Source organism: Helianthus annuus, chromosome 15 (assembly GCF_002127325.2).
Source record: "Helianthus annuus cultivar XRQ/B chromosome 15, HanXRQr2.0-SUNRISE, whole genome shotgun sequence".
NCBI classification, from domain to species: domain Eukaryota; kingdom Viridiplantae; phylum Streptophyta; class Magnoliopsida; order Asterales; family Asteraceae; genus Helianthus; species Helianthus annuus.
Genome location: NC_035447.2, coordinates 64,758,971 through 64,785,069, shown reverse-complemented (window position 1 = coordinate 64,785,069; position 26,099 = coordinate 64,758,971). Strand labels below are relative to the sequence as shown.

Sequence of the window (26,099 nt, the reverse complement as noted above, 5' to 3'; positions counted from 1 at the left end):
CATGGTTAATGGATTTGAATTCATACTTCAAAACAACGGTACCGAGGCACCGAGGCAGCGTATCCGTACACGGGATCAGATGGAACTTGCAACACTAAAGAGGAATGTGTTCATGCAGCCACAATTAGTGGGTATGAGAACGTGTCTACAAACGACAAGTCAGCACTGTTGAAAGCAGCGGTTATGCAATATGTTTATGTCGCAGTTGACGCATCTAAATTTCAGTTTTACTCGGGAGGTGTTTTGAATGGAACTTGTGGTACTGAATTAGACCATGGGGTTACAGTTGTCGGGTATGGAACTAGCGGTGATGGTATGAAGTAGTGGCTCGTGAAGAATTTGTGGGGCCCGGATTGGGGTGCAGCGGTGTATAATCAATGTAAAATCAAACTTTTAATCATCTTGTGCATATTAATATGTTTTATACAAAATGAATGGACTACTTGTTTTACTTGATCTATCTTCAAATCTTGAATCTGCACGGTTTTCGAAACACGTGTTATAAATCAAGAGATTTATACACCAAATGAGCTAAACCGTACCTCGAGTTGGATGTGAAGGGACTCGATACTGGAGCAAACTTCGAATGATATTGTTATATCACGTTAATTAGCTTTGTGTGTTAGTGCATCCACTTAACAAGTCGTCGAGAGCTTGTATCAAAGATGTTGGCTCGTAAACTATGCCCACTTTCGGATCATGCATTGATTTAACATGGACCTGTAATGTTTATAGTATGAAATGATATTAGTTTCAACATTTCCTTTTTTTTGGAAATTTTTGAAGCTAAAATGACCTCTTTGCCCATCATAACCACTACAAAATACGTTTGCAAGATTGTGAGAAATATACATACCACTTGAACGATGCCTTGGGCAGCCAAGCATTTGATATCTACAGGAATTTGACCGTCTTTCGGCACAAAAACAGTGTTAATATATTCACTCGGCTGCAAAACCGACAATACATAAACAAAATAACTGACAAGAAACCAAGAATAGGGGAAAACCATAAAACAAAAATTTATCCACTGCTCACATTGTTTTTTAGACGTTTGTTGAGATGACCATAAGTTCTGTTTAGAGCATCAGTGATGGCAGTAACAAAGCACGAAGCCGAAAAGCCACTAGTTTCTCGATCATACGTACCATTCAACAGAAGTACCTTTGCACATGATCTTGAAGCTATAATCTCCCCGACTCCTAGTAACACCTGTACGATTAGCACAGGGACGAGTGATTTAGAATCGTTTGCTCTTATAATTCCTCAACATTTTACATACAGATTATACAACTTAATCATGATTTGGACTTACCAGAGAGGGGCAGATGGAAGTAAAGAGGGATCCCATACCGTATATAACGCAATCCACGTTTCTCAACTGTTCTAGAACAGATGGATTTACTGTAGGGAAGACCTGCATAACAAGAAGAAATAAACTCATCAACAAACGTTGCAATTGCTATTACATATAACATTATAAAAAAAAAATGACTCACCTCGTGCAATAAATTGCTTCCTTCACTAGACATGTAGAAAACGCGTTTTATCCTTGATGGTAGCGAAGAAGAATTTACCTACATATAAGAAAAAGGAGTATCGTTTTCGTTTTGCTCTTATACATTCAATTTGGAAGATGGAAGGAACTATGCAGTTAATATCGGTGACATATCGGTGATATATCGGTTATCGTCCCCATGTAACATATCGGTGTCAATTTTTCGGTCAGAATATCGGTACCGATACAATCGGCGATATTTGACCAATATATCACCAATATTTGACCATTATAACCGATATATCACTGAATTGTTAGTGTTAAATTGCTATATATAAAAATTCTGCATGACATTAAAATTACCGATATCCCACCGATATAACCTATATCTCAAATATCGGTCCTTGACTGATATCCGATATTTTACCGCATTAACTGCATAGTGCATAGAGATGGAATAATATTGAAATACAGATTTACCTTATCTATAGGCTGCAATGATCCACAAGTGGGATGAGATATTTCATTCTGCCCACGTATTATCGTTCCATCCTAAACTTCAGAAGAAAAAACAGCATGCAACAAGATTGGTATTACTAAAAAAAATAATCATCCCACCAATTTTTTTGTGTGTACGTGTGTGACAATACAACTAGTTCATCTTACCCATAATTCACACCCCAAAGTAAGTCGATCATTGGTGGATATCACTGGAAGGACTAGACTTTCTGAGGGAATCTGAGAAACGCGTGAAAACAGAAATATTGCAGCATCCAAAGACTGAAAGAATATCCGTGCACCTGCAAAGAAGAAGTTACCAATGCTGGTAAAATGTTTAGGGTTAGATGATTTACTTAAATCTTTCACAACACGACAAACAACAACAAGAAAAAAAAAATCGATATAACCGAAGGCTTAGATGGTAATAAAAAGAATTAACCAAATGAAAATTGTCATACCTACCTGCCATTACTAAAACAAAATGACTCATTTGTTCTCTTAAGGATCTGCAAGCAAAGACAGAGCAAAAAGTATAAAACTACTAAAGTCTAAAACTCATTTCACAAATCTACAAAGAAGTGTGAATAAACAGCTATAAATCATACTAGAGATTTTCTAATTTGGATAATTGTGAGAACCCATCTCTTGAAAACTAACAGTCCCACCAACACCCTCCTAACCAATGAAACTAGGTAAAACGCAACCTCAGTTGTGCAGGGGGCCTCTATGTAGTTAATAGTTATAGGCGCCGAAGGTGCGCGCCCAGGCAAGGTGAGGCTAGCCAAACCAGAGGTGGAAAAATCGGCCTGAACCAAAAAAACTTGTCTGAACCGGCCGAAAGTAATTTCAAATGGTCTGAACCAGTCTAAAACAGCTAAAAATGGCCTGGAATGGACGTCCGCCTTGCGCTTAGGCGACAGGCTCACCCTTTGCACCTTTAGCCTTTTACCACCTAGTGTCACGGGCCAAATGTTTAAAGGTCATTTTGCTATGGATGTACTTGAACGCTTGGGTTTACTGGCTAGTCCGGGACTTTATCAGGGACGGCATCAGCGGATTAAGAAGGTCTACGTGCCTAGTCGTGTCTATGCAACGAATTCACCATTGGTTGAGAGCTGACGCCGCTCCCCTGATGAGTCCAAGGCAGGACAAAACCAGTGACCCACACAAAGAGTGGGGCGGATTGGCTTATCCCCGGGAAAATGGGGACGCCACACGGGGATCAAAAGATAACCCAGTGACACTAGGGTGGCTAGGCAGAAAACAACGGAAATTGAATTCGAGTCAGAGACCTCAGTAGGGGGAATCACGTATAAATGTATAGTACACAAAAAGGTAAATAAAAGCTACTTTGACGGCACCATAAAGACACACATTAAGCCATGGCAACACGTTGAAGTATAAAAGTTAATTGCAAAGAACAAGTAAAAAGTAGCAAAAGCATGAAACCTGGCTCTGAAAATAGGCCAAAAAAGAGCGAATGGTTTCTCTGTAGGGCTTAGAAACATCTTTCCATAAAGGATGTTCCCCTTCCACGATACCATACCTGTTTATTTATCAGCTTAGCATGCTAGAAAAGAAAAATATTTGATAAACTTTATTTAATCACCAAATGCACAGAGAAACGCAGTATATATTTGATTTTATAAGTAAATACCATTCTAATTTGGCTTCTCGTGCATCAAGAGGCAGACGATAACCAAGTAAGGTTCGCACCGCAAGAGCCTCAGAAGTACTTTCATCAGACAATCTCAAGCATCTTGACCGTATGTCTCCAACTGCTGGACCGCCTGACACATGAATTTGAAATCAATCAAATTAAAAAAATGAAAAACAAAATAAAAACATTTAAGTAGTAGGCATGTAAATGAACAAAACGAAGCGAACGTGACTTGTTCATGTTCGTTTGTTAATATTCTACATAAACGAAAAAAATGAATGTGTTTTTGTCCGTCCGTTTATTAGTCGATCACCCAATGCTTGGTTCTAAAATTTGGCAGGGGTGATGGGTTGATCACGGTTGTAAAAATCCCGCCTAGGCTCCGATTATTCACTAATGGGAAGTTCACCGAGTAATGGCCGATTAATCGCTAGGCAGTCAACGGTGGTCCTATTCTGGCCAAATTTCGACCAAACCTTATAAATTCCCTCCAATTACTTAAAAATGGGTCAATGAGGGGTTAAAACATGTCTACTTAAAAAATCACATATAAAAATGCGTGCGTATATATAAAACCAAATATTACATAGAAAAATCTCAATCCGATTAATCTTGATTAATTGCTAGTCAGTACCTCACCGACCGACTAGCGCCTACCTATTCTTACAACACTGGGTTGATGTATAAAACACCAATTGGTAATTACTATAACTAATAAAAAAACTTAAATGGATATGTAAACGAACCAGCATGGACGAATGTAAATAAACAAACATAAACGAACGTAAACGAATGAACAAACGCTCACAAATGTAATAAACGAACAGGACATGTTTTCACGTTCATTTGTTCAATTAAACGAACAAAACTTTGAGTTCATGTTGGTTTGTTCATAATATAAACAAGCATAAACAAACCTCTTAGCCTAACGATTATTAAATAAACAAACATAAATAAACATCTAATCTCACACTTCATTTACAGTAAACGTTCGGTTCATTTCCAGGCCTATTAAGTACGAATCGCATTACTCAATGAATGAACAAACGCTCACAAATGTAATAAACGAACAGGACATGTTTTCACGTCCATTTGTTCAATTAAACGAACAAAACTTTGTGTTCATGTTGGTTTGTTCATAATATAAACAAACATAAACAAACCTCTTAGCCTAACGATTATTAAATAAACAAACATAAATAAACATCTAATCTCACACTTCATTTACAGTAAACGTTCGGTTCATTTTCCAGGCCTATTAAGTACGAAATGCATTACTCAACTACCTACCTAGAACGCGAACGATCTCAGCCGTACTCCCACCGTCATCAGAAACAGGAAGAACATGAGCAACAGAAGTAGTCAACTTCTTAAGCTCCTCAACAACACCATTAAATGCAGTCCCCCCTGTAACAATATCATCATCATCATCACACAAACTTTACAAATCAAAGCTACTAACAATCATTCATTTCCTAACAACTTACATAGATACATAATTACATTCCTCATAATTCAAAGCTAGAAACCCTAATTTGCGAAAACATTCGTAAAACAAGAATTGAAATCAATAGATTATAGATGCATATACCGGAGAAAACGAGAATGGAAGGGTGGAGAGAGGTAGCAGAGGGAGAATGAAGAGCATTAATGGAAGACATGAAGATGGATCTTGAAGAAGAAGAAGAAGATAAACAAAATTGAATTTGAAGGGGCTTATATAATGGAGGAGGGTTCCCCAATTTCAACATACTCAATTGCGTACAGATTCAATTAAAAGCTACCAACTGAAATTCAACTGAATTTGATTTGAAAATGAATTCCGTTACAGATTTGAGAAATCTTACCCTCACATTTTCTTTCATTTATCTTTGTTTACACCAATCAAAATGTTTTAGGTTAGTAAACCTTGTTAGTGTCTAAGTAACTAGTATTGAGATTCGTGCGTCCCGAACCCGTAACCTATACGGTATACGTTGGGCATGTTTGGCTAAGCTTTTTGAAACAACTTATTGACTTATTGGCTTTTTGAAAAGTCATAAGCTCTTGATGTTTGACAATGAGGGTGCATGTGAGTGGTAAAAACCAATAAGTCAATAAGTCACTTCATACTGACTTTTCTAAAAAACCAATAAATCAATAAGTTATTTCAAAAAGCTTAGCCAAACATGCCAATGATTTAGGAAAATCACATGGACCAGACTAACCCGTGGTCTTTATGGAGGAATTGGGTTACACTGGAAATTAACATTTTCGGGTGGAGGGCGTTAGTTAATCGTATTCATTTTAAGTCGGGGCTTGCTCATAGAGGGATTTTCAGCGGGGGATGTTAACTGCTCGCAATGTGGTCTGAGGGAGGAAAATGTGTTATACGTTTTGTGGGATTGTTTGTTTGCTAAGTCCATTTGGTGGTCGGTTATTGATTGGTTGAAAATTTCGTTTCTGGATCATATTTTATCTATTCATCAAGTCCTCATGTTGGCTACAGATATGAATAGATCAAATGTTTGGAAGAAGATCATAGGAGTGGTTCTTCAGCTAGCGGTTTGGGAGATTTGGAAGGCGGGGAACGAAAAGACTTTCAACAATTGACACATTCATTTTAATCGAACGTGTCTAGAAAAGAAGAACATGGACCAAAGTAATGGGATAAGATCCACTTTTTATAGCATCCGAATAAAAGACGTGTTTAGAAAAGAAGATCCAAGTGACATCCACCCATTGGACACCCAAAATTGAGTAGTGTTTTGTGAGAAGATTAAAGGACGGTTAATATGAGTTAAAGCATATACCACTTAAATCAGTTAAAGCATAAAAGGTAAATGTGTCATTATAACGGGTAAAACGCACCAAAATTAAAGGTTTAACAGGTCAAACTTAGTACAACAATTAACCAAACTTTATAAACTAGACACGATGTTGTAATTAGCTTAACCCATTGTTACAAAAGTGTGCATCAAAACGCATAAAGAATACTATTTCAAATCTATAAATGTTTGACACAGTGAATGTTGTCCTTAACCTCGTAAAAGATGTCTCCTCTTAGCCCTTGTTTTTTTAAGTGTATCATTAGAATTAACGATAATGTTAAAATGTTAAGAAAATTAATGTCAAACTAAATTCAAGGTATAAAGTATATTAAACATATTTACGGTAAAAAAGAGTTATTAGAGATTATTTTTTTATTAAATTTGAAATGAAGAAATACATGTAACTATTTATTTTTGTATATTCTCATTTACCCTAAAATCTAGGTTTACACGCACATGTATGTACATACACGTATATAATTTCTTATTGGTTACAATGTCTTTGCACACGCATGTATATACACATATATAATTTCTAATTGATTACAATTTCTTTGCACACGCATGTATATACGTATATAATTTCTTATTGATTACAATGTCTTTGCAATTTCAACATCACCGGAATTACAATATCGCCGAGAGAGTCCCTTGAATTTAATTTGATTGACGTGTCAAAATACTTCATACTCCATATATGATAATTAGGATGGGGCTCTAGAGTAAACACTAGTGTATTTTTGAACTGAGTGAACAAATCCTGACCAATAATTTACATAATCAAATCGTAAAATACACTATGTATTTTCATCATCAAATCCTGATCATTGATATACACTTGTGTACTGATAATCAAGGGCTAGGATTAGTTCACTAGTATTCACAAAGAAGGATGTTATTCACTTATGAAGCTAACCCAAATGATAAGATTGTTTATCTTATGATATTAACTTATAAGACAAGATTGTTTATTTTTATGAAATCAACTTATATGATAAGATTGTTTAATTTATGATATTAACTTGTATGATAAGCTTGTTTTTTAATGATATTAACCTATATGATTGTTTATTTTTTTATGATAAGATTGTTTTTTAATGATACAAGCGTACTTTGGAAACATGTGTCTTAACCTTCGAAGCAGAAACTTGATTTATAGGCGCACATTTCAACACGCCCAACTCAAACCGAACACTTCAATTTCATTTCAAAAATATATCATATGATTCCGCCAAACTCAAACCGAACACTTAAATTTCATTTCAAAAATATATCATGTGATTCTGCCCAACTTTCAACAATATATCATGTGATTCTGCCAAACTCAAACCGAACACTTAAATTTCATTTCAAAAATATATCATGTGATTCTACCCAACTTTCGAACTAACTTCTGTTATTCACTTACAAATTACAGTTATGTCAAAATAGAAACTAGTGACAGCAAATTAGGGTGGGTTCGATTATTGAAGGAGAGGCAAAATCGATGAGACGGAGGAGCAATATATAACAATTTCTGTTCTGTTCGCAATTCACTCCTTTTTTGGAAGATACGAAATTGAGAAAAAATTGGGGAAGACGCATGAATGGATTAAGTTGAAAAAAAATGAGTTTTACAACTTGATTGTTTTTAATTATAATATAACTAACCTATATGATTGTAAATCTTTTTATATTAACTTATATGATAAGATTGTTTAATTTGTGATATTAACTATTGTTTTTTAATGATATTAACCTATATGATTGTTTATTTTTTTATGATAAGATTGTTTTTTAATGATACAAACGTACCTTGGAAACATGTGTCTTAACCTCCGAAACAGAAACTTGATTTATAGGCGCACATTTCAACACGCCCAACTCAAATCGAACACTTCAATTTCATTTCAAAAATATATCATGTGATTCCGCCAAACTCAAACCGAACACTTAAATTTCATTTCAAAAATATATCATGTGATTCTGCCCAACTTTCAACAATATATCATGTGATTCCGCCAAACTCAAACCGAATACTTAAATTTCATTTCAAAAATATATCATGTGATTCTGCCCGACTTTCGAACTAACTTCTGTTATTCACTTACAAATTACAGTTATGTCAAATAAAAACTAGTGACAGCAAATTAGGGTGGGTTCGGCTATTGAAAGAGAGGTAAAATCGGTGAGATGGAGGAGCAATATATAACAATTTCTGTTCGCAATCCACTCCTTTTTTGGAGGATACGAAATTGAGAAAAAAATGGGGGAGACGCATGAATGGATTAAGTTGAAAAAAATGAGTTTTATACAACTTGATTGTTTTAGTTTATAATATAACTAACCTATATGATTGTAAATCTTTTTATATTAACTTATATGATAAGATTGTTTAATTTGTGATGGATTAGGTTCAAGACTGAACACTAGTGTAACTTGCGAACTGAGTGAACTAATCATATCCATACACGTGTGTAGATCAATGGCCAGGATTTGATGTTGAAATACACTAGTGTATTTTACGATTTAATGATGAGATCCTAGCCATACACGTGTGTAGATCAATGGCCAGGATTTGTTTACTCAGTTCGCAAATACACTAATATTAACTATTGTTTTTTAATGATATTAACCTATATGATTGTTTATTTTTTTATGATAAGATTGTTTTTTAATGATATAAACTACCTTGGAAACATGTGTCTTAACCTCCGAAGCAGAAACTTGATTTATAGGCGCACATTTCAACACGCCCAACTCAAACCGAACACTTCAATTTCATTTCAAAAATATATCATGTGATTCCGCCAAACTCAAACCGAACACTTAAAATTTCATTTCATAAATACATGTGATTCTGTCCAACTTTCAACAATATATCATGTGATTCCGCCAAACTCAAATCGAACACTTAAATTTCATTTCAGAAATATATCATGTGATTCTGTCCAACTTTCGAACTAACTTCTGTTATTCACTTACAAATTACAATTATGTCAAATAGAAACTACTGACAGCAAATTAGGGTAGGTTCGGCTGTTGAAGGAGAGGCAAAATCGGTGAGACGAAGGAGCAATATATAACAATTCAATTTCTGTTCGCAATCCACTCCTTTTTTGGAGGATACGAAATTGAGAAACTTTTTTGGAGGATACGAAATTGAGAAAAAATTGGGGGAGACGCATGAACGGATTAAGTTGAAAAAAATGAGTTTTACAACTTGATTGTTTTTAATTATAATATAACTAACCTATATGATTGTAATTTTTTTTATATTAACTTATATGACAAGATTGATTTAATTATAGTACTATTTGGTATGTGTTTAATTTCATTACTGGACTCATATTTTCAACGAATATATGTTTTTCAAATCAAAAGTTTTAGGTACTATTTTTAAAGGTTTTTCTTTCATATCCTAAATTATAAACACAACAATAAACTACCAATGTCATGAATTTCTACTTTTTACAACGACCTTGCATGTAACTAAACAAAGCTTTGCCACAAAAAGAATGTGGTAATAAGCTTGTTCTCAACTGTTTCTTCAGGAGAATCTTTTGACCAGATCAAACCTTACTTCAACAACATTCAGACCTCCAGTTCCAGCACTGAGATCAGCTTAAAATCATTTGAACAGAACTTCAAAACTTGTACCTGTTCATATCATAGCAAGCAGTAAGCACATCTTAGATAATTATAATTTATAACTGGTATTGACAATAATATATGAATGTGCTTACCAAACACTCCTAATCCATATAGGTGCAAAGTTTGCTCTTGTAAGCCACAAAGTTCTTTCATTCTAACCAGGTATAGCGTAGTTTCCACCGCGCAAGTAGCCTTCTAGGGGTTGAGACAAGAAACTAGTGAACTATGGATTCGAACCTGAAACCTCTCAGGCGCTTAACACTGTGCCGCCCCTTAAAGTTTGATATTGTGGCCTTCAAGGTTTGCAGCTGGATGCCGAAGAGAGATTCTGGTATGCGGTAACTGAAGACGATCCAAGATCCTTCAAGGATATTCCAAAAAACACAAACAAGTACGCCACAGAAATATTTTGTTCCATAGAATACATTAATAACATGAATAGAGTAAAATTAGCAAACCAGTTTAACAGTTAGCAGAAAGGAAGTTAAACCATCCACACGGAATAATAAAGTTGTGGAGCACTAGAAGCAAGAACCAAAAAAGACCATACATTCCAGTTTCAAACTCACAAAACTCAACCCACATCATGAACTTATGATATATGCAAAAGACGTAACTAGAGTTATTAAAAAAACAAGGCAATGGTATAGAAGACGAATATGCAGCAGAGAACTATGTTGTGCTGCTGCTACATGTAATATTGTAATGCTGCATCAAGCAATTACTTCCTCGTCCAACCTTCCCCAGACCCTACGAGTAACTTTGCAATGAGTGGAATACTATTGGGTACATTTGTTTTTCCGTACCCATGAGAACAAGTTACTGGTAAACTCGCAGGCTATGCAGTTAATGCGGTAAAATATCGGATATCGGTCAAGGACCGATATTTGAGATTAGGTTATCTCGGTGAGATATGGGAGGGATATCGGTAATTTTAATATCATGTAGAATTTATTTATATATATATATATATATATATATATATATATATAGCAATTTAACAACAATAATTCAGTGATATATCGGTCAATATCGCCGATAATACCGGTACTGATATCTGACACCGGTATTTTACTAGGGGGAGCGATATATCACCGATATTAACCGCATAGCTAGCAGGAAACCCACAAATGCCCTGCTAACCAACAATAACAGTATTCTCAATTTGCGAATAGCACAAGCAAGATTTGAACCTGAAACCTCTGCTATAGGGGAATCAGGTGCTCACCACTTATGAACAAAGCAAATTTGGTGCCAAATGACCAGTTGAAAGATTCTAGACGAATAACATGATATTGCCACATAAAGACTAACTTATGAGTAAGTTGAAGAAAATGGGATTGCACATAAGCTAACAAAAATGTAACTGCACTTGAAAGACAACTTAAACGAGTTTTTTTTTTTAGGCAATTTTTTTCCATCTTCTATATAAAAGAGTAGAATTTGTTCAAAAATTAACATATTAATCAAATACCACATACCAAATTATCATCAAAAACTCCAAATTAGAAAGAAGAAAAGAAGTTGGCCTCAACAGCAGAACAGATGAAATAATCGTGTTAAATCAAGAACCCAATACTTAAATAAAAGTATGTTATCCACAACACTTAGAGGCCTCTTGTATCCCAAACTGTCAGCATGAGAAAACATCAACTGATGCAAACAAGAAAAAAAAAAGAAATTTATGGACACCATAAACATTGGAAAAATCTCCAACGAGCTCAATTCCATAGAAGTTTCAGACTTCTACATGTCAAGTGAAAACCAAACAAAATGTTGCTATAACAGATTGAAAATTAAAAAGTAAGAATAAGCATTCCTACTATGGCAATAAAACAAGAATACAGACATTGATAATCGACGATCTTAGCAAATTTTCCCTCGAATAAAGATCGTGCTTTGAAAACAGTAAGTACCACACAAGTAAAAAAAACACCATGACTGTAAATACTGTAAACCATGAGAATTAGGAACAATAATATTCTAACCACAACAGTGAACATGAATAGAAATAGAACACAAGAAAAAAATAAGAGATACGAACGAAAAGAAAGGATATTGCACATAAACAAACACCTATTATTTGCTTATAAGCAGTTACAGAACAAAGATAACTACAGCACATAATAAAATGCTCTAATAAAAAAAGTTACAACTGTCTGCAAGTTCTGAACAAAGATCTACTAGAGTAAAAAGAACTAAGGGATATCATAAAAAGACAACTCATATAGGCAGATAGAGTGAAGCAGCAACAAAGGTACGGCAGTCCATTAATCAACCATCGCATAACCATTAATAGCATTTGCATCCAACAAGCTCTCATACACCTGAATCATTTATCCACACTGGGTCAAATCCATCACTTTCACAATCACAAAAAGCCGATTAACAAAACAGACCATGACTGGTAAGATCAATCCAAATTGATTTCTATAAGGTTAACATCCAAATTAGAATGTGTAAACCAAAATATCAAACAGAAAAGACAAATAATAACTTTTCTTGCATTGAAAAACTAAATCACGTTCAATTGATCGACATCAGATGACACTTGCAAAAACCATTTATCATTTCAAGAATCAAGAGTTGTGTTCCCATTAAAACTGGAAACTTCTGGTTCAATTTCAAGTGACTATTTTAAAACTTTAAACATGTGTACAAACATAAAGTTCTAATTGCACAAAACCCTTTAAAAAGTTCTAAAAATTGCAACCCTGGTTGATCGCAAGTTATACAGAGAGAAAGATTCTAGTATACCGTTAATACCTACTGAGACCAAACGAATAAATAGACAAGACCCAACTCAAAAGAAACTCAGAAAAAAAAAAATCAAGTGACACTCTAAACCAACCAATGAAGTTCACTTTTGTTGCTAAAAACTTGCAAAGAATTGATCTAATACAAAACAACAAATAGATGAATTAATCTAATTCAGATAAAAATATATATCAGAGAACAAGTAATGTGCAAAACTGGAGGCCTGGGTCACATAAAAACATATCCGTGCAGTACTACACCAAAAAGCTTATTTGTGCATCAGATAACCAATTAACCAAACAAAAAAATGACGAATGTGACGACATAACATTTGGCTCTGTGTGGTACCACTCTCCCATACCAGCAGAACAGACAACTTTAAAAGGCAGCTATCTGCCATACTAATAAAATTTGCAATAAAAAGACGGAAAGTTACAGCTAAGAATCATTAATTACAAAAGTTATAAGAGAGTTAAAGTGTCAAACATACAAAAGAAAAGAAAAAAAACTACTCAACCAAAGTAATTCTTAAAGAAAAAATAGAATAGATTTATAACATGTATAAACAAAAACAAATTAAGTTAATACATGCTACAATCTTTAGAACTCGTAAACAGTAGCCATGCTACCATCCATAGAACTCATAAAAAAGCTGATTCATGTTACCATCCATAGAGCTCCTGATGTGCTAAATCAAAACATTTTCAATCCTATTGTACATTATTGCTTATAGCTCAAGTGAAAATGAAGAAATGATAGGAGATGGAGAAAGTATAAAATAAAAACTAACAAACTGAGCATCTCAGACATGTACTAAAAGATGACATAAACCAATTTTGCTGGGCTATATTCAAGCTATAGACCAAATGCAAGTTCCAATTATGAAGCATTAATAAGAACATAGTAGATTTTTTACCATACCAAGCAAGAATGAAAGTTTAAGATTTTAATGCTATGTGCATATGGTGATACTGAAATCTACCTCAAGTCTGCTACAGAGCATATACCTGATGCATACCAGTTTGCTCCAACTTAGAAGATATATGATCAACTCTTGTCTCTAGACTATATAATGTGATATATGTGTGTGTGCGTATCAATGTAGACATGTAGTCAAACAAATGTAATAAACATATGAAAAATGGTGTAATACCTCAATAATACGGATGCCCACCCTGGTACATCCCACCATGAGGACCTCTTGGACCAGCTGGTGGCAGGTTAGATTGTGCCGAGTAAGCTGAAGGCGGACCATATTTTCCTCCATCAGCGAACCCACCCTGACTTGGTGGCACCCTGGTCATTGAAGATGCAAAACTGTTTAGCCCATGATTCTCTGGAGCTGCAGCGCCCCCACCACTGCCGTATCCACCACTACCATACCCACCACTACCATATCCACCACTACCATACCCACCACCACCAGCATACCCGCCGCCACCACCAAACGAGGGCGGGGGCTGGTTTCCATAACCTGGACCGCTTCCAATTCCTGAAGGCACCGAAGAATTCGTATACGGATTTGGATTAGCAGGCAAAGGAGGTCCACCAGAGAACCCACCATATGATGACATCCCACCTACAATCCACCATTAGCATAAAATCCAGTCACCATGATTTCAATATTTAGAACTTAACTGAAACTTAAATGGTGATATAACTAATATCTACATTCTCCTTGACCCAAACACACAAAAAACAATCAATATAAACTCAGTAATGAACATAAACATAAACAAAAAAGTAGCATACCATATCCCGAATTCATAGACCCTGGCATCGATCCAGAAACCGGAGCAGCATCACCAACCTTCCCCTTCTTCCCATCAGTAGCCATTTTACACATAACCTGGTGTCCATCAATATACTTAATTGAATCCGCAACCGCATTCCGTGCCCCTTCCTCAGTCCGATAAACAAAAAACGCAAACCCCTTCACCTTCCCAGACTGCTTATCAAACCCTAAAGGACCTTCTTCAATCTCTCCATACGCCGAAAAATAACTCAACAACCTCTCAGAACTTATCTCAAACGGCACATTCCCAACATAAACCTTCCTCATCGACACATCAACGTTGCTCAAATCCCTAGCAGCCGCTAACTGCGCCACCGTTATCCTACCGTCAATCTTCTTACTCGGCTGTTTCAACGCCAAAACGGCGCCGTCTACATGCTTAAACGTAACGAATCCGTAACCTTTAGATTTACCTGTGGTTTTATCGGTTATTACAATCGCCTCTTCGAGTTCACCAAACGTTGAGAACACAGATCGGAGTTTATCGGTGGTGGTTTCCCAACCGATGCCGCGGATGAAGAGTTTCCGGTGAGTCGGATCGGAGTCGGCGACGGAGCGAACGGCGGAGAGAGCGGCAGTGTCGCGAACGACGACCGTTTGTAGGATGTTGAGGAGTTGGTCTTTTGTGAATGATTCGAGGATTTTGCGTGCGTCTTGTGTGGTTAGGGTCTGTAACGGTGGTGGTGAGGTGCCGTCATCGCCGGTGAATTGGCCGCCGGTGTCGGTTTTTCGCTTTTTTGAAACGTCCATTGCTTTGCAGGTGTAAACCCTAGCGATACAGAGAAACCCTGAGGAAGAAGATCTTGTTGATAAACTAGTTAATATAGCATTGGTTTTAAATAATATTTTTTATACCTGACCCTAGACGGCTTAGTGGAGCCGATTTGATTGTAAAAATCCTGATTAGGCGTTTGATGAAACAATGGTTAACCGGGCAGGGTTAACACACTGGTCTCGTCAAGAAGGGTTAATCCCTTCCTCTCGGAGATCGCTGGCTGGGTCACCGGTGAATGATCTCCTGCACAAGGAAACAAGCCGTGACTCGTAACAAGGAGGATGGGGTGGGGGGTGCTCCTTGTTACCACTCTCCGGCGTGAGAATCAGTAGTTTGCTTGGGAAGCAAAGTAAGATAGTAGTAGTAGTGAGAGAGTTGTGAAGAGATACCTCAAACCTGGTTTGGGGTCGGTATTTATAGCCGAGGAGTGAAGGAGGAGATTGATGGATGGGCTGACGACGAGCTGCACCGTTGCAGGTGTGCCAGTCTCGCCGGCCGTGGGGGTTACGCCACGTCAGCCCATTGCTTTAATAGCTCTGACAGGGAACTGTCGCCGGCGCCACTTGCCTCGTGGTGTCAGCCACTTGCATAGCGTGTCAGTCCACTTGTTGGATATGCAGGGTGCGGTGCGAGCCGCATCGCTGCATGCGGTAACGCCTGAAGTTACCGCGTCTCCTACTTGTGATCAAGAAATACGCGAGATGCGGTGTTGGCCGCATCATCGTATGTGGAGACTATTTGCTCGCTTCCCTTGTCGTGACGAAAATGGTCATATGATGCGGTGCCAGCCGCATCGATATGTTCATCTTCTTTTGTACTTAGGTCAAGCTATTCATCTTCGGACCGAATGGGTTCGAAGTATGTGACCGCATGGGTGCGGTCTGCTTACTGGTAGGGGTTTGTTTGATGCGGGTAATGGTCGTTTTGGGACCATACCCCTTCAAGTCCCCCCAGTCTAGTGTTGCTGCCTTGTGCAAGTTGCACGTGGGAGGAGCACTGGACTTATGGTGTAGGAAGGTAGTTTGGCAGTCTGGAGAAAATTCTGGGCCAGATCAAACTGGTGATCTGGTAAAAAATCCGGCTATGTTCATACTGGTGATCTGGTAAAAAATCCGGCTATGGTCATATGATGCGGTGCCAGCCGCATCGATATGTTCATCTTCTTTTGTACTTAGGTCAAGCTATTCATCTTCGGACCGAATGGGTTCGAAGTATGTGACCGCATGGGTGCGGTCTGCTTACTGGTAGGGGTTTGTTTGATGCGGGTAATGGTCGTTTTGGGACCATACCCCTTCAAGTGGTAAAAAATCCGGCTATGCCTCTTCCGTACCGGTGAAGGAGTTTCGCTTGATGCGAAATTCTCAGCCGTTGCATGTCATCAGGTGGGTTGCCACCTGTTGTTGTGTTGAAGGCCTGTTAGGGACCTTCATAGTAATGCTGCACAAACTTCGAACCAACCTCTAGGATGGTGGTTCGAAGGTTTGCACATGTTTCGAACCTCTTGGAGGTGGTTTCTTCTTCGAACCATTTGCCAGAATGGTGCACGAAGAAGAAAAGAAAAGCTTTTAAACCAACCTTTGCGGTCGGGTTTGAAGGTTTTGGATGTTGTGTTAGAACTTTGCTCAAGTTCTATGTTCAGCATCCTATGATGAAATGACCATCCCTTTTTTGTGGGGTGTTCGGTATTTATAGCCGAGGAGTGAAGGAGGAGATTGATGGATGGGCTGACGACGAGCTGCACCGTTGCAGGTGTGTCAGTCTCGCCGACCGTGGGGGTTACGCCACGTCAGCCCATTGCTTTAATAGCTCTGACAGGGAACTGTCGCCGGCGCCACTTGCCTCGTGGTGTCAGCCACTTGCATAGCGTGTCAGTCCACTTGTTGGATATGCAGGGTGCGGTGCGAGCCGCATCGCTGCATGCGGTAACGCCTGAAGTTACCGCGTCTCCTACTTGTGATCAAGAAATACGCGAGATGCGGTGTTGGCCGCATCATCGTATGTGGAGACTATTTGCTCGCTTCCCTTGTCGTGACGAAAATGGTCATATGATGCGGTGCCAGCCGCATCGATATGTTCATCTTCTTTTGTACTTAGGTCAAGCTATTCATCTTCGGACCGAATGGGTTCGAAGTATGTGACCGCATGGGTGCGGTCTGCTTACTGGTAGGGGTTTGTTTGATGCGGGTAATGGTCGTTTTGGGACCATACCCCTTCAGCGTTGATTAATTGTCTAATTATCAATTAATCCTGATAAATTATACCTTTATACAAGTAGCAACTTTTTTTTTTTGAACGGAACTTTCATTAAAAAACGAACCAAAACACAGGCCACCCACAACCGGGCGGGCCTAAAACAGAACACAATTACATATATACAAATTTACACCAATCATCCCAAGAAACGTCTTTATATCTCGACCTATTAGAGAACCAAAGGAATCCCACAGCTTTAATTTGGCTAATGATGTGACCAGCCTTAATCACTTTATTAGAGAACCTCGCTTCGTTCCTACCTTTCCAGATGCTCCAGCACGCGATGATGATAATACCTTTAAAGGCCTCTTTAGCCCAACCCGAGAGCCCCGTGAAGCTGTGCCACTCTAGTAAGTCTCTAAAAGAAAAAACTAGAAATGGGGGAACCTTGCACCACGCGCAAATACTACTCCAAACTCTAGCCGCAACCGGACATGAGGTAAAAAGATGGTCTACAGTCTCGTCTTCATGATTACACAAGGAACATAAAACCTCCTCGACCTGAATGTTTCTATTCCTGAGCGCCATAGCAGTCGGAATCTTACCCATCTCAGCACGCCAAGCAAATATATTACATTTGATCGGAACCCAGTTGCACCAATTCATCACAAATCTGTTGCTGAAATCCGACCCAAAAATCAACAATTTCCTCATGTTAGAAACCGAGAAAACCCCTTTCGGGTCCGCTCTCCAGACCCATTTGTCTGACCCATACTTAAAATCGGCCCCTTGGATAAGCAAAGTCAACTGTTGCAACTCCGCCACCTCAACCGGCGATGAAGGAGCATGTCGCCAATTCCACGAAGGCTGTCTGACAGGCCCGTCTCCGGTAACACGATCACAAACTTTACATTTTTTTTCAGCGTCTAAAACAAAAAGAGCTGGAAACTTGAATCTCAATGGATCCTCAGACAGCCAAGGATCCAGCTAAAAAGACACCTCAGAACCGTCCCCCACAATACCTTTGAAGCAGTTACGCATAGGAGAACCATCAATCCTTGTTTTAGCAATAAGCTTTGCAATGTTACACCAAACCCTACCCAAAGTCGCCTTAAAGGGGATACACTCCCATGACTTACGGCCAGAATGCAGCGCCGCTATCACTTTCCTCCAAAGACTCGAAGATTCAGACTTAAATCTCCATCCCCATTTAGCTAAAAGCGCCATATTTATGTCCCCAAGCTTACTTAAACCCAAGCCACCGCAAGCTTTAGGCGACGCTGCCCGATTCCAACCTACCCAATGCATTTTTTTATTTTCACTTGAACCACCCCACAGAAATCTTTTTATAATAACTTCCAAATCATGAATAACCTTTATCGGAGCTTTATAGATAGAGAAGTAGTAGTTCGGCAAACTTTCTAGAACGGACTTAATAACCGTCACTCTACCCCCAATAGAAAGGAGAGAAGACTTCCAAGCCGCTAAACGTCTTTCAAAAATGTCAAACACCGGCTTCCAATTATTGATACGGTTCATATTGGCTCCAACCGTAATACCAAGATACATAAACGGAGGAGAATCGGGTTTGCAACCAACTAAGTTGGCCATCATCTCAACCTCTCCTTTAGGGACCCAAATACCATAAAGACTTGATTTCGCAATATTAATTTTTAATCCTAAGCAAATGTGGAAAACACGGAGAATTCTAACCACATTTAGAACCTCATCTTGAGACCATTCACCGATGATTATAGCGTCGTCCGCATAAAAGAGATGAGATAAAACTGGTCCGTCTTCATGTAACCGGATGCCGTTGATGACCCCGGCTCTACTAGCTCTCACCAACATAAAAGAAAGAGCCTCCATGACAATTAGAAAAATAAAAGGAGATAGAGGGTCTCCTTGCCGCATGCCTTTGCCACATTTAAACTCGAAAGTAGGAGATCCGTTTACTAACACGGAGGACCTTGCCGATTTGAGAATACCGAAAACCCAATTACACCAACGGGGAGGAAACCCCATTTGAGATAGAATAGAAACAACAAAGTTCCAGTTGACGTTATCGTACGCTTTCTCAAAGTCAATCTTCAATATAAACGCTTTGGACTTTCTCTTCTTAAGCCACGAAAGAACTTCATTAACAATCATAGGTCCGTCTAAGATAAATTTTCCTTCCAAGAAGGCTGATTGGGAGTCTGAAATAACATCCGTCAACACCGATCTCATTCTGTTTGCCAAGACTTTAGAAACAACTTTGTTTATCGCACCGACCAGATTGATAGGTCTGAAATTAGCTAAAGAAACCGGATCTTTGACTTTAGGGACCAAGCTAATAAAAGACGAACTGCAACCAACATTAATCAATCCGTCTTCATAAAAGGAATCGAACAACTTCTGGAAATCCTCTTCGAATAAATGCCAAAATTTCTTGAGAAATTTAAAATTGATCCCGTCCGGGCCCGGCGCCCTCTCATCTCCACAACCGAAAACCGCGAACTTTATCTCTTCCTTATTGAACGGAGCTACTAAAACCTCCCCTTTCTGAACCGGCAGAGAACTAATATTTTCACACACAAGAGTCGGCCGAATCACTACATCCTCAACAAATCTTTTGCGAAAAAACGTGAATATCTCCTTTTTTATAAGTGTCGGCTTCGTACACCACTCCCCATTAATCATCAACCCGGGGATGAAGTTGGAGGCTTTCCTTTTATTAATCAAGGCATGAAAAAATTTTGAGTTTTCGTCCCCGTCGACTGCCCATTTGACTCTAGAACCCTGTCTAAGATCGAGATTTTTTCTATCTTCTATCTCCTTTAGCAACTTTTTACTTTCCGAAAGGACCCACTCCTCTTCTTCGGACAGATCCCTAACTTCAATGTCTTCTTCCAACTTTTCTAAGTCCAACCGAGCCTGCAACTCACTTTCCTTTTCTTTAGCCAAAAATTCGTCCCTCCACTCCTTCAGCCTTTGCCTAATACGAGCGAACTTTTTAGAAATAGTTATATCCGGAGGGTCGAGAGGGTCCCCACCGGAGACCGCCTCAACCACAGCCGCCTCAAAACCCGGCCTTCCGATCCAAGAACTAAAGATTCTGAAAGGGCGAGGACCAAAATTATTTTCCACCACCCCAAGGGTCAAAGGACAGTGATCCTAGAAGGAGTTAGGGTGAGCCCGGAGACAAGCCTGAGGCCATTTATTGAAGAAATCCGCATTCACCAACACCCTATCTAGCTTACTGAGCTTCTTGCCGTTGTCACGAGAGCACGTAAATCTCCGGCCCTGCATATTATACTCCAGCAAACCACATCTGAAAATAAAATCATTAAAATTCCGGGCACATACCGGTTTGAATCTCGAGTTCCTTCTTTCTTCCACGTACCGGACCGCGTTGAAATCGCCTAACAACACAACCAATCCAACCGCAGAGATGATGTGATTGTACAAGGAGTCCCATAACAAAGCTTTTGCTGACGTACTTTGCGGAGCGTAAACGTTAACAATGTTCAAAACTTCCCCACTACCTATGAGCTGGCCTTTCAACAAGAGGAAGTTCCTATCTTTCACCGAGCTAACCATTTTGAAAATCTTTGGGTCCCAGACACAGGCCATGCCACCCGAATTACCAGTGGCGTCCACAGACACGCAAGAAAAGATTCCGTTACCCCAAAAACCAGCCAACTGCCTTTCCGATAAATTTGACACCAACGTTTCCTGTAAAGCGATGAAACCGACTCCATTTTTTATTTTAAGATCCCTCACCCAACTAGCTTTAACACCCCCATTCACCCCTCTGATATTAATCGACATTAAATTCATTTGTGAACCGCATTATTACCTTCAATAATAGTGTTCCTAACCAACTCGTTGAAATTCCGCAGCTGGACTCCCACAACATCACCCGTCTCTAGAGTCGCTTCGAAGCAACTTAGATTATGTCTTTTTTTTTCTTTTAACGGCTAATTTCTTTAAAATTATGTCTCATTTAGTTCATTTTACTTACACCCTTTCATTTTATACAACTTCCTACTTTACGCAAGTTTCAATTTTGCCACCAAGATTTACTTATTTACAAAACAAACCCTTCAAAGTAATAAATATCAATTTTGCCACCAAGATTACTTATTTACAAAACAAACCCTTCAAGAAATTTTTTCAAGAGTAGGTGGTTTGGATATCAATAAATCACCTTTAGGCGGACTTGTATAATCAAACCATTTCTAGTGATTCGTTGTTTGAAACAGTGACCTTCAAATACATTTACTGCAAACCTGCTACAGTTCTGCCAACATTCTGATTGTCCCGAGAAGTTGCTGAATGAAAGAGAGACATTAAGAAAGTCGTTGAATGGTACCAATAACTTATTAAAGTCGTTGTTCTTAACTGCAAACATAAATCAAAGTTGTTGAATGGAATTAATACCTTAAGAACATCGCTGAATGAAATGAATAACTAATTAAAGTCGTTGTTTTGTTTAGTGAACATAAAGAAAGACGTTGTTTTGTTTAGTGAACATAAATCAAAGTCGCTAAACGAAATTAATTCCTTAAGAACTTAATGCTGTTTTTTTATTAATAACTTAATGATATTTAAGTTTTTCATTTGGTTTCTCTCCTTAAGGTATCAAGTTCAACTCTCACTAGCATCACTTTCGAAGACATTGATGGTAGCAATGAAGTTTAGAACTAGGTCCCTCTAGAGGTCGCCGGTTCGAAATCGAGCCGAACCGGGTTTTACTGCAGTGGACCTTTGGGCGGATGGGTTTTCCCCAGAACTGGTGGCTCGGGTATGCATCCAACTCTGACCGTTATGGAGGAGGGGATGCATTTACTCGATTGAGGGCATCCCCGGATGCTTATCCGATGATTTAGTTGATCATTCATAAAAAAACTTAATTTAAAACGAATATATACTTATGTGTATTATTATTTTGTGCGTTAGAATGTTATACAAGAGCCTTTTTTTAATAAACATTATTATTTGATCATTCCATACGAAAAAGAGCAATTACAAAGCAATGACAGGTAGTCGGGCAACAAGTTGCGCCACCACCCCCTTTTGAATAGAAAAACCAATTCTACTAAATACAAAGTTTGAGACCTTTAGCGACGAAGAATTACTATTAACGACTTTTTGAACCCGATTCAAAAGTCTCACAGTGTCAGGAGCGAGACCACCAAAGGTATCAAACGCAAACGGGACAAACACATGTTGATTCTCCAGGCAGGCTTTCTCATGTTTTGCCACTTTGCTTGCCTCTGCCTTGAGCATCGTTTGCCCTACGACAAAGCCCTTGTCCTTGAGCCTGACAAGGGGGGAGACTCCAGTTAGGTCTACACAAGCGTGTTTCCCCCCTTCCCATCCAAACACAAGGATGTCCGCCGAGCGTAAAATGGACCTCCCCTCTAAGGAGTCAGTCAGGAAATGTGTACAGAAAGCGATGCTTTTAGATTATATATACCAAAATCAAACATAAAGCTTCTATGCAATTACAGTTCATGCTAATACATATGGTAACTATAAAAAAATGTGTACAGAAAGCGATGCTTTTGACACTTTTTTTTTGGGTAAAGGGTTTTACCCCGGTGATTCTATATATTCACAACCAAAACCGCACAAGTAGTGTAGAGAGTCTACACTAGTTCAATCATGGGACATGCCCCAAGATTGTATAACAAAGAAAAGACAAACAAAACCACCAAAATAAGGAAACAAACAACTAGACTACTATCTAGAAAAATCAAAAAACATAAACTCTATCAGCCGCCATCATCATGGAGTTCTGTTCCTTCAATCTCCCACTCCCTTAGAAGTCGCCGCACATTATCACAATTCTTCAACCTCGCTCCCATCAATTTATACCGCACCTGTTGTATAATAAGTTCACTTAGGATTTCCGGAGGTCTCAACTGATTCTTGAATAATCTAGCATTACGTTCCTGCCAAATAAAATAAGCACTAGCAGCCACCCCCAATCTCGATATATAATCATCCGCCGACTTCGATTTGGACCGTAACATAAGCCAATTAACAATATCATCCCATTTGGCCTGCACCGAAGCCATACCCACTTTGCACCTAACCATATGCCACACTTGAGCAGAATACTTACACTCGAAGAAGAGATGACAGTGAGAATCATGGTTAGCATAACAGAGTAAACAACACATCATATCCATATTCTTCCTACGCGAGAAATCCCAAGACAGTATTTTATCCTGAGTGAGTAACTTTCTTCTCATGATCAGCCACATTAAGAACGCATGACGCGGAATGCATTGACCGAACCAAACAATGCGACTCCACCCAACCTCCAATTCTCGGTGCCTAATCGAATCCCAAGCACGAGATGTAGAAAAATCATGAATCTGATCTCCATGTCGCCATACAAGTTTATCAGGTCTGTGAGTATCAAAAGATGTAGAAAAAACAATGCTTTTGACACTTTGCGTCTTGGTTTTATACTTTGTCGCTTCTATACACTTTTCATTTTTAAAAACCAAGGTGCTTATTTATTTTTGTCATCAACTTTTTTGGGTTCTTAAAAATTGATAAGTAAAAATGTTTTCTAGAATTAATTTATAACCCATTTACGTATTGGTATTAACCCGTTTCAAAGTTTTAAACACTTTAGCTATTAGTATTTCAAATTAAATTAAATTTTATCTTTTCATTATGTGATGTGACCTGATCCGACGCAAACCGATTTTTTTAATATTTAGCTTTAGAAAACCGACCTAGAAAAATTGTTTATACATTGTATGAAAGTCCGGTAGAAAATTTTTTGAACATTACCCCTAAAATTTTAGTCTAGATCCCCCACTGCCGACACATACATAAATAAGCAAGTAAAAAACGGTTCTAAAGTTTTTAGAAAGTTGAAGGGGTGCAAGTGTCAATATTAAATGTTGAGAAAATGCTCGGATAGTCCTTGTGGTTTGTCCATTTTTCACCTTTAGTCTCTAACCTTCTAATTACACCTATAGTCCCCAATTTTTTGAATTTCATTCTCATATAGTCCCTGGCGTGAATGGATGTTAGTTTTTGGTGTTAGGTGCGTGTGAAATGACAAAAATACCCTTACTGTCAAATTAATAACTAAAAAGTTAAAAAAATATAATTAATATTTTACAATTTATTTGGGACCCACCACCCACCCTACCCACTTCATCTTCCCCACCCCACCCCACTCCACACCACCACCACCACCACCACCTCCACCTTCAACCACCATCTACCCCCCCCCCCCCCCAACTTCACCGTAACCACCACTGCGACAACCATCCCTGCCAAAACCACCACCGCCGCAACGCGCAGGTTGACGTCACCTCGTTACTATTAATCGTTAGTACTCACCCTACCGGTCGACTAGCCATTTCTACAACCATATGAGCCGGTTTAGAGATAACATTTGGTCTGTTAGTGAGTTCCACCATCAGATGGAACCCATGCGGCCCACCCCTTTCAGGTATGTGTTACTTTCTGTCTTATCTTGTTTTTCGTAAAGTCTCTACACACTAACATTTTCCATTGTTGTGATTTTCCCTTTTATTTTTACTTCACATACTTTACATCTATAAAAACTTTTTTCATATGAGATTCGAATCCAACTTGCACCGATTTTTTTGTTATTAAGCGAAGGTAGCGTAGTGGTAAACATTTAACTCTAGCTAATAGTGGTTCAAATCCAAGTTGCATTGGTATTTTGTTTTTAATGAGAGGTTTGAATTCTTTCTTACGAAACAAGATTACTCAAGCATTCAACCTTGTTGTTTTGAATTTTGATGTCAATAGTTGATGTCTGACAATTATTACTTTGATATAGATAGTAGTGATGTTTAACGAAAATAAAATATTTTGTATCATTTAACGTGATTATTTTTTGTTGCAAGGTTCAAAGAAGACAACTAAAACAGGAAGAGTAAAATCATCCTCATCGGATGTCCTTTGAGTTTTCTAGTCGCTCTGACTGTCTGTGAAGGGAGGAAGAAAAAAACGTGATGGGGGATGAGAGAGAATGCAATTTGTGGGGACTAGGAGGGAAAGAACCAGCCGACGTGTAAAAGAGATTAGGTCCACCAATAAGTAAATTTAATGTAGTAGATCACATGAAAACACCCTCAATGATCTTTATGTGAGGTTTAGTATAACCAATTAGCATCCTTGATGAACTTTATGTGAGGTTTGGTATATAAATAATTAAAGGGAGGAGAAAGGACAAAGTCTTTTAAAGAGATGCACGAAAGAGAAATGAGTAAAAGAAAAGGAAGATGAAAATGGCAAAAATTCTCTCATGTCATATGTCATGTGAAGTCACGTAGTTTAACTTAACAAAAACAACGTATAAACAAGTGATTGTGGGCGAAAACAGACGGTAAAAACAGACAAAAGGCGTAAACAATTTGAACGAGAGACAAAATCCATAAATTGGATTAAAGCACATGGACAGTTTATATAATCTACTATAGTGTAAG

The 26,099-nt window shown here is 38.3% G+C and overlaps 2 protein-coding genes across 5 annotated transcripts; both read right to left on the bottom strand.

Annotated features, from left to right (window-relative positions):
• Positions 1-369: 369 nt before the first annotated feature.
• On the bottom strand, positions 370-5,536 carry LOC110898109 (uncharacterized protein YNL011C). 2 transcript variants are annotated; one of them, XR_002569224.2, is made up of 13 exons: positions 5,251-5,536; positions 4,950-5,066; positions 3,657-3,789; positions 3,449-3,545; positions 2,462-2,505; positions 2,165-2,321; positions 1,979-2,050; positions 1,500-1,577; positions 1,316-1,417; positions 1,039-1,212; positions 857-949; positions 543-720; positions 370-476 (listed from the first exon to the last, which is right to left on the bottom strand). XR_002569224.2 is itself a non-coding variant. In XM_022144855.2 (12 exons), the coding sequence occupies exons 1-12, from the start codon at positions 5,408-5,410 to the stop codon at positions 610-612; spliced, it is 1,338 nt and encodes a 445-aa protein (XP_022000547.1). In that variant the 5' UTR covers positions 5,411-5,536; the 3' UTR covers positions 370-609. The 2 variants fall into 2 exon arrangements, 1 of the variants encoding a protein (XP_022000547.1); XM_022144855.2 differs by having other exon boundaries at positions 370-720.
• A 4,303-nt stretch (positions 5,537-9,839) lies between these two features.
• LOC110898107 (UBP1-associated protein 2C) lies at positions 9,840-15,439 on the bottom strand. 3 transcript variants are annotated; one of them, XR_004880848.1, is made up of 4 exons: positions 14,612-15,438; positions 14,013-14,438; positions 10,195-10,444; positions 9,840-10,108 (listed from the first exon to the last, which is right to left on the bottom strand). XR_004880848.1 is itself a non-coding variant. In XM_022144850.2 (3 exons), the coding sequence occupies exons 1-2, from the start codon at positions 15,402-15,404 to the stop codon at positions 14,014-14,016; spliced, it is 1,218 nt and encodes a 405-aa protein (XP_022000542.1). In that variant the 5' UTR covers positions 15,405-15,439; the 3' UTR covers positions 12,147-12,429; position 14,013. The 3 variants fall into 3 exon arrangements, 2 of the variants coding, with proteins under 2 accessions (XP_022000542.1, XP_022000545.1); XM_022144850.2 differs by lacking the exons at positions 9,840-10,108; positions 10,195-10,444 and adding an exon at positions 12,147-12,429 and having other exon boundaries at positions 14,612-15,439; XM_022144853.2 differs by lacking the exons at positions 9,840-10,108; positions 10,195-10,444 and adding an exon at positions 13,388-13,866.
• Positions 15,440-26,099: the final 10,660 nt, after the last annotated feature.